Source organism: Achroia grisella, unplaced genomic scaffold, assembly GCF_030625045.1.
Source record: "Achroia grisella isolate CSIRO2021 unplaced genomic scaffold, CSIRO_AGI_Agris_v1 utg567, whole genome shotgun sequence".
NCBI lineage: Eukaryota > Metazoa > Arthropoda > Insecta > Lepidoptera > Pyralidae > Achroia > Achroia grisella.
In genome coordinates, this window is record NW_026712947.1 from 2,658,094 (window position 1) to 2,669,776 (window position 11,683).

At 37.7% G+C, this 11,683-nt stretch overlaps 1 protein-coding gene and 1 non-coding gene across 4 annotated transcripts; both read right to left on the minus strand.

Moving 5' to 3' along the window:
* Positions 1–1,288: 1,288 nt before the first annotated feature.
* Positions 1,289–11,310, minus strand: LOC131848609 (RNA-binding protein squid). 3 transcript variants are annotated; one of them, XM_059198525.1, is made up of 8 exons: positions 11,069–11,310; positions 10,006–10,046; positions 9,468–9,742; positions 8,816–8,947; positions 8,314–8,581; positions 6,191–6,253; positions 3,660–3,788; positions 1,289–1,489 (listed from the first exon to the last, which is right to left on the minus strand). In XM_059198525.1, the coding sequence occupies exons 1-7, from the start codon at positions 11,191–11,193 to the stop codon at positions 3,715–3,717; spliced, it is 978 nt and encodes a 325-aa protein (XP_059054508.1). In that variant the 5' UTR covers positions 11,194–11,310; the 3' UTR covers positions 1,289–1,489; positions 3,660–3,714. The 3 variants fall into 3 exon arrangements, with proteins under 3 accessions (XP_059054508.1, XP_059054509.1, XP_059054510.1); XM_059198526.1 differs by lacking the exon at positions 6,191–6,253 and having other exon boundaries at positions 11,069–11,308; XM_059198527.1 differs by lacking the exons at positions 3,660–3,788; positions 6,191–6,253 and having other exon boundaries at positions 11,069–11,309.
* LOC131848727 (small nucleolar RNA snR61/Z1/Z11) lies at positions 9,810–9,880 on the minus strand. Its single transcript, XR_009357770.1, has one exon. It is a non-coding gene; the product is annotated as a small nucleolar RNA snR61/Z1/Z11 (small nucleolar RNA).
* Positions 11,311–11,683: the final 373 nt, after the last annotated feature.

Here is an 11,683-nt window from a genome sequence, read left to right on the forward strand (position 1 = left end):
TTTTAAATAGATAACGATTCAAGAGGAAGGTTTATATATATAATACATGTAGACCCGTGCGAAGCCGGGGCGAGTAGTTAAATATATATGACAAGTAAAATTTACATGAAAATCGTGATGGTTCTGATTGCATTTATTTTATAAAGTATTTAATATCTTGTGAAATTCATGTTTAGAAATTTCAAATCTTTGATTTAGACAGACTGAACAGATTTTAATAAAATTTGGTACTCAGACAAGAGTATATGGAGCATTAAAATCGTTTCACCTTCACTAAAATATATTTCCATATAGCTACTACGGAAGCTTTTCGATTGATCCATATTTAAATATAAGTAATACCAGTCCTTGCAAATTAATGATTATTAGATTCTGAATTTCCGTGTGTTAAGATTATTAAGATATTTATTGTTAATACTTGCTGAGTAAAATAGGAATAGGATTTTCAGGGAAATAGTACATAATGTGCACACGCCAAAACATGCTTAGTCTTTAGTATTTAATAAATTTAATTACTCTTGTATTATGCAACCAATCATGGACCAATTGTTTATTGAATTACATTGTCGTATACAGGGGCGGGTCTACCTAAGGGCTTTTTGAGCTGCAGCCCAGGGCCCCGAGGATACAAAAGGCCCCCCACTGGGGCCCGTGTATTTTTTTAGTTGAGGTAGGTAAGTAGGATTTAGGCCGGGGCCCTGGGCTAAATCCTTGATCACAAATTCATGATCCGCCCCTGGTCGTATAATAAAGCCCCGGCACGGCCCGGCACGGCCCGGCACGGCACGGCATCGATCAGTCGACGACAGAGACGACGATTGACAAATACACATAAAAAGTCAATATTTTATTTACAAATTTGTTTTATTGTGACATACATCATATTGTATATCTTCAGAAGTTTGTTCATGTCCAAATCACTTAATCTAAGAGTAATTTCATCCTAATCAATGGAAGAAACTAGTTAGTACAAAATACATGATTTTGATTTCTTGCTCAACTATGTACCAAATAAACAATACAAAATTACAACATTCTGCAATGAGATCCAGAACTATGAACAATGTTTACTTGTAACAGACGGCCAGCTTGCACTCTCACATACACGCACACACACACTCGGCGGACGCCGGACGCCGGACGCCGGACACCGGACGGCGGACGGCGCCACGCACTGTTTCTAATGTTCCTTTATAAGCTCTGTATAATTATTATTATTTGTATTTAATCTATTCAGTTCTAAAGGTCAAAATTGAATCTAATCAATCAGCAATAATACTCAAGTGAATCTATTAAATCCATACTATATTATATTAAATTTACGAGACGGTTCGCCGGCTGCGGCCCGCTTCACTTAAAACAGTATTTTTATCCTTAAAAAATTTCTTAAACAGATTACTTCCTTATATTAGTACTGTGGAATGAAATGAAGCGTCCCCAGCGCGGCGAGCGAGATTACGCCGGGGACGCTCATGACCGATGACTTAACCTGCAACAAACAAACAAACAAACACTTACACCTAGAAATAGAAATAGAAATAGAAATAATCTTTATTCAAATAAACTCATTACAAGCACTTTTGAATAGTCATATTTTGATTCTACCACTCATTCGGAATGCAGATTCATCACAAGAAGAATGAGCAAGAAACTTGTGTGTTGCTCTTTTTAATAGATGTTTTTTTTATATAAATAATTACAGTATAACAAGTAAGAGGCATGCGATAATCAACATAGAAGTCGCTACGCACTCATTATTAATGTAATCAGATAATATTGTCAGTGCTATAGATTTAAAGTTTTTCTATAAAAACATTATTATCGTTAACGAATTCTTCAATTTTATAGTAAGCTTTTTTGCAAAGGAACTGTTTTATTTGACATTTAAATCTTTTTTCTGGCAGATTTATAACAGACTCTGGTATTTTATTGTAAAACCTTACGCAATTGCCATAAAACGAATTACTAACTTTAGCCAAACGACATTTAGGTAAAATCAGTTTGTTATTGTTACGTAAGCTTTTATTAGTGCAATCACTAACTCTTTTGAAACTGTCTATATTCCTTCTGGCATAGATGATATTTTCATAAATGTATTGAGAAGCAACGGTGAGGATATTTGATTCCTTAAAACACTCTCGCAATGACTCCCTGGAACCCATACCATAAATGGAGCGAATGGCCCTCTTTTGTAAAGTAAATATTGTATTTATATCAGCTGCTTTGCCCCATAACAAAATACCATACGACATAATGCTATGGCACCTATTACATTAACATCAGTTACACGTTCGAGACCGTATGACGACAGAATGAAATTGGCAGTATTACTCTTATGTAGGAAGCATTTAATGGACCCGTACAAATTGAAATTCAAAAATCATTTATTCATGTAGGACATTTTAGCCACTTATGAACGTCAAATGATTTATAGGACTATTATGATCAGGATAGTCCTATCGGCCACTGGGGTCTCTAATTAGAGCACTTTTATGTTTGCGTAGTTTTGTCATAACAAAAATCATAATTATATGGTTCATTGATGACAGTAACGTGACAATTTCAATCTTTAATAAAATACAAGTTTTACTAAAATAACATAAAATAATTATTATCAAATTATAATATCAACGATGAATCTGTATAAGGAATACAATGTACAATCAAATTTCCAAAACGACACATGTGTGCATATCATATGTAAAAAATTCTTACATGCTTAATAAGTTGATTTTCATTGAAAAATACATTCTCTGGTATATAACAAAAAAAGGTAATAAGTATGTAACTCAAATATGGTAACAATTTCTCAAAAATTTGACTATAATCTTGCAAGTTGACTGAAAAATTACCTAAAACATATATCGACAAACTAAAATTATTAATAAACATCAGGAAATAACCATTTCGAAACTACAACACTAGTTATTTAATTCTATATAATCCATTCTGTTCTACAATTCGATCCCGATTCGACTGCGTCCAAAATTGAACGTTTGAATGGCGACACATAAAATTTCTGGATAAAAGCGCATGAGGGTAGAGTGAATATCATCACTCTGTACTTGTGTACAGTACAGGTCATGATTATCAGTTTCCCCAAAGTAAACTATACTATAAAAAGGAGAGACTTAGGAATTAAAAAAACCTTACTATTTATATGTATAATTAGAAAAAAACACACTTATCTTAAATCGTTTAATTTATTTTTAGAGTTCCCTATATTTAGGCAGTTTCAACCACAATGATCACAGATAAACTGACGAGCAGCGGGTAGGTTATAAATATATTTTCAATCAGTTTTACATTGTTTTTAAGTTATATTTAATAAATTATGTAGAGATATTACTATGTAATTTACTTTGATGCATTTTTGTGGAAAATTATGAGGATGTTTATGCGTCAGTCACATGTGACAGTACTTCACTTTCATTGTTTCACACTTCAAAATGATTTTGGTAACAAGCTCATTTGTTACCAAAATCATTTTGATAAAAATTCTTTGGCCTAGTTGCGGTAACATGCGGGTGGGCCGCGTCAGGGTATCCCAGTAACGTTTAACAGAGAACTCTAGACTGACAGCACTGAACGGCAAGTTAGTAGGTACTCAGTGTCAGTCAGTGGTGACTGAGAAGGTGGTCAATGTTAAAAGAGTATACCTTAGTATTGGACTGAGATGACTATCGGCAGGTACGAGAGGCCGGTGCGCCGGTTCTAGTAGGGCTGGTGCCTCTGGTTGGCGCGGCCCCCGCCGCCTCCGCCGCGCTGCTTGCCGCCCTGGTACCCCGCTGCGACATATCGATGCATCACATATAGCAACCACTAACTCGACCTTGAGGCAGCATTTTGCGATGGCATGCTTAAGAAATCCATGTATAAACCATCGATACACAAAATCCCAATTCAAATAATAATAAATAACCCTAGAAAATAAACAGCGCTATCCAGTCCTACGGTTAGCAGCTTGCGTTATGGGTACTAGACAACTGATATAAATACATCGGATTACAAAACACCCAGACCAATATAACAATTCCTCGAACGGTGCAAACAATCACACTCATGAGTATAATTGTTTGCACCGTTCGAGGAATCGAACCCGCGACTATCGGTAGTAAAGCGGTGTGAAAACCGCTAGACCACCGAGCCCGTCAATTTAGAAACGCCTATTTCTAACCAGCCAGAAGTATTGAAAATTGCCCAACATGCTAAGTGTAAATGCTATAATTTAATATGAAAATGACAAGGTTTGTCTTTTAAAAATTAATATATTTTTCGTTGCTAATTTCTTTTTAATTAGGAATAATGTATTGCAATTTTGTATATCAATGATGTAAATATAGCATTGTAATTTGCACTAGCACTGTAAGTTAACTTTCTGTAAAAGCACATCTCAATTTGCTGCCCCATTATTAAATATAACTTTGTATGATTAGGGGCCGTTCAAGTATTACGTAAGCACTATGGAGGGCGGGGGGCCATTACTTTGTTTTTTTTAGATGACATGGGCAGTAGGGGAGTCTAGATGATGATTACGTCACTGTAATTATTTACTTTTTTTACACGAAAGGCAACGCTCACATTGTCTGCTAAAAAAAACAATACGTTAATTGAAAAATGTTTACGTAAGCATGGGGGAGGGGGTTAGAGTTTTGCTTACTTTTGCTGATGGAGGAGGGGGGGGGGAGGGGGGGGAATAATTGTAATAAATTTCCTTACGTAATACTTGAACGGCCCCTTACATTGAATACTAAATATCAAATGTTAGGGTGAAACAAGACATTACTGGGATATATTAGTGAACACACTCCTACATGGTATTGCCGTTTTAATTACAGAGTGAACAGATATAAAAAGGTGTTATTTATGGTACAATAAATACTTCAAATACCTACATATGTACATATATATATACATATAACAAAATTGGAGTGTCTGTTTGTAATATTGATATAACCGTTTTTTACTACATGCATATGAATTTAAATACGGTACATACACCAAAATAACATTTTCTACAATTGTCTGTCTGTCTGTTGGTTTGTTCCTGCTAATTTACGTGACTTTTTTGACAGGTAACTGATATAATAAGAATTAACTTAGGCTACTTTTATTTTAAAAAAATATTTAATTCCAAATGGACGAAGTCGCGAGTACAACTAGTTATAAATATATAACTCCAATTAAGAATTGCTAAATTACAAACCTATGTTACAGCAAATCATGTTTGGACAAAAGTGCAAAAAATATATACATAAAATATAGCAAATGATCATGACATGCAACGAGAAATCAACCGAGAGATGCACTAATATGATGTGCATTCATAACTGATGCTGTGTAGGTGTCTTCGTGGAGGTAGGCACCTTGAAGTTGTTGACTCTAGTTATAAATGCACCAACGTAAAGCGCTAATAGAACTGGCATGTCCGACCTCGCTCGCTCCCCCAATGTTCACGTCCTCACTAAATTTTGCCATTTATCGTATAAATAATAAAGTGCCAAATAAGACGTGTAGGAATACGTAAGCGGGACACGGTACGGACATGACTCACACAGTACAACATACAAGCCTATGTCGCTCCAAACGTTTTGCCGCGTTACAGGCCACTATATTTAACGATATTGCTAAATAGATTAAAATTCGATAGTTTTAAAATTTTGTATATACATTCGAGTTATGCAATTACAAAATAACGGTTTGCAATTGCAACTGTGATGTTATCTCAGGACATTTCACACATTGTTATGCCGTACTAAGCGGAGCTATGTTAAGGTACTAGCTAACTGATATAAATACTTACGATTTTTGTAAATATATACATCTGAGACTGATACAAACTATTATAATCAAATAGAAATACATATCATAAGAGTCTGTAATGGACCTACATGAATAGTTATTCTGAATTTGATATGTTTGTACAGCGCGAGGAATCGAACCCGCGACCATCTAAAGTAAACCGCTAAACCAACGAGACCGTCACATATGATACAACTTACATTTTAACTACAAATGAAAATTTTTAGCAATTTCGTTATATAATTAGGGCTCTGATAACACGTTCAGATATGCCTCTTCGAGGTGCAATATAAGGCGATCGGCGGTCGACAGGTGGACGCAAAACGTTTGCAGTCGAGTACGAGGAGTGACTAGTGAAGTAGTGCAAGTGGTGGGTGAAGGCCAGTACCTTTCCCGCGTGGAGTGGTGCGCGCGCCGTACCCGCCCTCGTACCCTCCGTACCCGCCGTAGTCTGCCCGCACACAACAACACATTAGTTGGTCCCCGGCTCACTTTGCTTGCCTACACTGCCTACTACCACCTACCCCTGATACCCTAGTATTCTGGTACCCAGGTACAGTCTGCCCGCACATAAATTAGTTGGTCCCCGGCTCACTTTGCTTGCCTACACTGCCCACTTCCACCTACCCCTGATACCCTGGTACCCAGGTACGGTCTGCCCGCATACAACACATTAGTTGGTCCACGGCTCACTTCGCTTGCCTACACTGCCCACTTCCACCTACCCCTGATACCCTGGTACCCAGGTACGGTCTGCCCACACACAACACATTAGTTGGTCCCCGGCTCACTTCGCTTGCCTACACTGCCTACTACCACCTACCCCTGTTACCCTGGTACCCAGGTACGGTCTGCCCGCGCACAACAACACAGTTGGTCCCCGGCTCACTTGGCTTGCCTACGCTGCCTACTACCACCTACCCCTGATACCCTGGTATCCTAGTACCCAGGTCTGGCTAACTACCACCTACCCAGGTACTCTGTTACACTCCTACGCTCCATCGCCACTGGTCAGGCCCCAACTCTTCTCCACAGATTAAATATGCAGAGTGAAAGCTTTTAGTCAGTGCTCATCCTGTAAAGTTGTAACCGTTGTATGGAAACAATTGTAAATAGTACGGTCGATACATTTAACCTATGAATTGCACATATGCATACAGACTTTCCAGAGTAAATCACTTTTCACTCTAAATACTAGTAGTGTTTAAATTGCCTATGACGATCCTACCTTCTAAGATAAAACGTAGGTTAATTGGCGCCATCGAATCGGGATCTATTTGATATAACATCGAATAGATGAAATTACCCTTGATAATTCTTGCCCTTCTATAGTGTTATAGCCCGTTTACTTACAGACAATAATTAATATTTCTTTTACATGATAAATTATCAATATACCTCAAGAGAACTCATCTTCCGTGCATACTGGTATTAAGATAGATTGTCTAACAACCAATACATGATGTAATTACTCGGTGACAATGTTACAGGTGTGAGTAGCCCAACCAATATATTGAATACTCTTCTCTTTAGCATTACACCAACCAGTGTTCACGAGTACGACGTGAACAAACAAACATGCGATGTTAGTAGTGTGAACCCAAGAAGTGAAGCACGGCGCACGGCGCCCGGTGGGAATAAGGAATAGGCCAGGGTTACATATGGAAACACATTGAGAATTTTTGTAACAGTGCTTTATTCAAAAGCTTTCATCATATTATCTTTATCACTTTCACAATGTCTCTCCATATTTACCCCATTTCCCAAATGTAGCATGTGGCGAGTATCAGCAGGTAAAACAAAAATACCAAAACAAAACTGGCGACATGGCTACATATGTCAAAAGTGGTATTACAAATAAACACTTAAAACATAAGGCAGGTAACATATGTACAGAATAGAACCCGGTGAAACAATGACAAAGAGCAGAATGAATGACTCCGAACTACTGTACACTATAAGGTAGACAGGCCAACAGAACAGGTCAGACAGGCGCGCGGCCCGACAGATACTTTTATGTGTGTGAGACTGATATACCCACCCACCCAATTAGTGATGAGTAAACAAAATTATGAAACTAAAAGCGAGCAATCCTTAAGATCCAGTTAATGTGATATATCCAATACTATAAAATCAAACGTTATAAAATGGCGGATGCTATCAATGTAGTCGTGTCGCCCTCCACAAACATTCACTACACATTATCTCGATAGAATATTAAATATTTAGAAAAATAAATATTTTCTACACACTAAGTTATAAACCTATTATTCGCGTGATGTCGATCTCTATGAATATAATGTAAGATATACATAATAATTAGGTAAATAGGCATCTCGAGGACGGAACGTGAGCGCCCCCTCGCACGTCGTAATCTAGCCGGCGCCGGCGCCGTCGCGCCCCTTACTCTACCATTACATCCTAGGGATCAGGTAACATCAGTCGAGGTAATGTGTCGGTGAGCGGTAGGCGCGGGCTGGCCGATATACTAGTTCTGCTTGCCGCGTTTACCGTAATTGGGGTAGCCGGAGTAATCGTAACCGCCGTAACCGCCGTATCCGTCGTATCCGTAGCCGCCGTATCCGTAGCCGTCGTAGCCGCTGCCGTACCCGCCCTGGCCGTAGCCGTACCCGCCGTAGCCCTGGTTGCCCCAGGCGCCCTGTCCGCCGTAGCCGCCCCGGCCCCCGCGCCCGCCCCGCCCGCCGCGCCCGCCCCGCGCGCCCCTCGTGCCCATGCCTCCGGGGCCGTCGGGTTTCGGCGTTGCCCTCTTTACATCGACCTGAAATTCAAACATCAACATTGTTAACCTTAAATCATCAATAAGTTGCATTAAAATCAAATCATCATCAATCAACAATAAAACATAAGTGACTAACCTGATAGAAACATTTTAAATAAAAAAAAAATAGGATTTAAATTAAATAGCACTTTTTTTTATTAATACCCATATTAGTTTTTTTTTTTTTAGGAAATAGTATGGTATCAAGTTAATTTAATAAATAACAATACACACCTCTTTACCGCCGATGGTCTGTTTGGGGGTCTTTAACAGCTCGTTAACCACTTGTTCAGATTCAAATGTGATGAAACAAAAGCCTTTCCTTTGGTTCTTCGTCTTGTCAAATGGCATTTCAACTTCGACAATCTAAAACAAAAATAAATAAATATTAGCTTATAGTTTGTAGTTAATAATGATAATTAAATATTTCTAACTTTGCTAATAAGTGGCCCAGTCTGGTTTTAAAAGAATTCAAAGAAATATTTATCTCACCTACACTGGAGCCACACAGTGTCTGACAGTAAATTAATTAACTTAAAATAATTATTTAAATAATCAATTAAAATAAAATATTCTTTAGACTTACAATATAAATATATATTTAATAAAATATATTAACTACATTAACTATTTATTTTATTTAAGTAATTTTTTTTTACTATTTGCATATTTAGTGATTGAACTGAAATGTTAGTATAAATTAATTTTTAAGAAATATATTTGTAGAATAGAATATTTTAGGAAGCCCAATGACCCCACTACCACTACCACAAGTCTGGACATTTTTAGGTTACAGATAGACAATAATATATTAAGTCTATGGAACTGACATATCTACGGACCCTATAATAAAGCTGACGTAAAGTTATAACAAATGATAACTTACAGTTCCAAAATTACTGAAGAAGTTCTTAATTTCATCATCTGAAATCTCACTGCTGAGTCCGCCAACAAAGATTTTGCCATGCCTTGCTTTTGCTTTCTTAGGGTCTACTTTCTTGTTGTTGATTGTGTGTTCTCCTGCGGCCATCACTTTATCAATGGAGTCTGGTGCCTTAAATACAATGAATGCAAATCCCCGCGATCTGCCTGTGTTGGGGTCAGTCTTCACATTGATGCTCTCAATCTCACCGTAAGCACTGAAGTGGTCACGTAATTCCTCTGCACACAAATTGTACACATTAGTAACATGTAAAAGGACAATGCATAATTTGATTAAATGATTAAAAACTCAGATTTGTGGGTATAGCTTTCTTCAAAACTAATTCAGAAGCAGAACTGTAAAGGTCATCATAAAAAAATAATAATAAATTGATAGAATAGCTATTTGATATCATAATTATATCAGTTCAGAATTTTTTTTTTTTTAATTAAAATCAAGGAATGTGTGCAATAAAGTTAAATATAGGGTGATAAATACTCACTGTCTGTTGTCTCCCAGCTCAAGCCTCCAACAAAAAGTTTTCTGTGGACACAAGTATAGTATCAATCAACACATGAAGAAATGAACAATGCAACAATGTCGCGAACTAGAAACTGACTTAATAATTACAATTTAACATTACAACTATGCAGTACTTGTTTACAGTACTTTACAGCTACTATTGTGTTCAAAACAAACTCCAAGCACTGCAGCAAAACAAATTGACAACCTGTAAGTTACAAAACTGGAAATTTAACATTATCAGATAATAGGACAACCAAAAATGAAACGGTGTTATAGTAATATCGCAAGATTTGAAATTGGCAACTGTGAACGAGGCCCAAAGTTAAGTGGCCGAGGCAAACTAGTCAGTTTGGTCGTTGTTTTTACTTTAGTGTGAGCCCAGCGGATATATACCATGGCGTCCTCCGGCGGCAGCTGCGGCGGCGGCGCAGGCTCACACCTGCAGAGAGACACAGCGTTAGTAGCGCCCCAAACTGACCGGCGTCGCGGCGCCCACGCTATAGCGCTACCACCGATTTAAAATCTTGCTAGTACCTACGTATGTGCCGCTAACGATTAACGGTCTCACGATTCGTTCGCTGACCGTCACGATATGCATTAAGACCACAAGTTCACTATGAAAAAAATCGATAAAGGGGCCGGGCCGGTGCCGGGTGCAAAGAGACGCGCCAATATGACGCCATTTTACTTCTCATGCGGCTTCCGAGATTATGTACATTTAGCAAAATTTGAAGCTGAAAGTTCTCCGGAACTAAAACTATGACAACTATAAAAACGTTAAATAGCAAAGAACACACTGAAAATGCAAAAATGTACAATTTTGAAAAGATCGCTAAGATTATGAGAGATTTACATGCCGATAAGGATAATGCCGGACCGCCGCCATTGTGGCGGGGAATAAGTTTAACTGTGAAAAAAATTTACAAAACTATGAATTACGTTAAAATATAACTGTTAAGATAACTATTCACTCTTAAACTTTGTAAAAAGAAAAGATATATTTTTGAAATTACATAGAATAATTATAAAACTAACGGTACCTGTCGTCATCGCGTCCAGGGGCTTCGGCACTGTTATTTTCTTGTGCATCTCCTCCACCATTTTCAGCATTTCCATTTAGTTGATTATCGGTAACGTCTTGTGCAAAATTATCGTTATTAGCCATGACTATTAACTTTAGGCTACTTTATATAATAATAAACTAAAACTAAGGTCTACACGCGACCTTCAACTCCGAATGCCAAATGAAGAAGAATGAAAGGAAATGCGTGATGAGTCGGCGCGAAATATTCCATAATGTTGGCTATTCTCAAAAGCGACGCTCTTTTTTTGCAAACATTTTTAACCCCTCCACTTCTCTAGCCAATCATGAAAGACTCGCCTGAGCGGGTCAATGGCATCAACATGGTGCGAAAAGGATGTAGTTAGTTAACATAGCATGTAAAAAAGAGACGGATAATTGTAAAATTTTGGTGGCAATGAATCAATACTAGTACCAACATACAGATAAGCATACCACAGCCGGCGGCCGGCGTAATTTGTAATATCTTTCTCTGTTTAATTTACGTTCGGAAATTGATATTCAGTTCTGAAATACTGAATATTAATTTGCCATCATATTATCCATATTGGCAACGTTTACCCGTATATTTTAA

Bases quoted from the DNA above. Each gene is read 5' to 3' on its own strand.
- LOC131848609 (XM_059198525.1), bottom strand. From the start codon at position 11,193: ATGGCTAATAACGATAATTTTGCACAAGACGTTACCGATAATCAACTA. The intron at 10,047-11,068 runs GTACCGTTAGTT...TTGTGTCCACAG, and splicing joins CCTGGACGCGATGACGACAG to AAAACTTTTTGTTGGAGGCT. The intron at 9,743-10,005 runs GTGAGTATTTAT...ATTTGTGTGCAG, and splicing joins GAGCTGGGAGACAACAGACA to AGGAATTACGTGACCACTTC.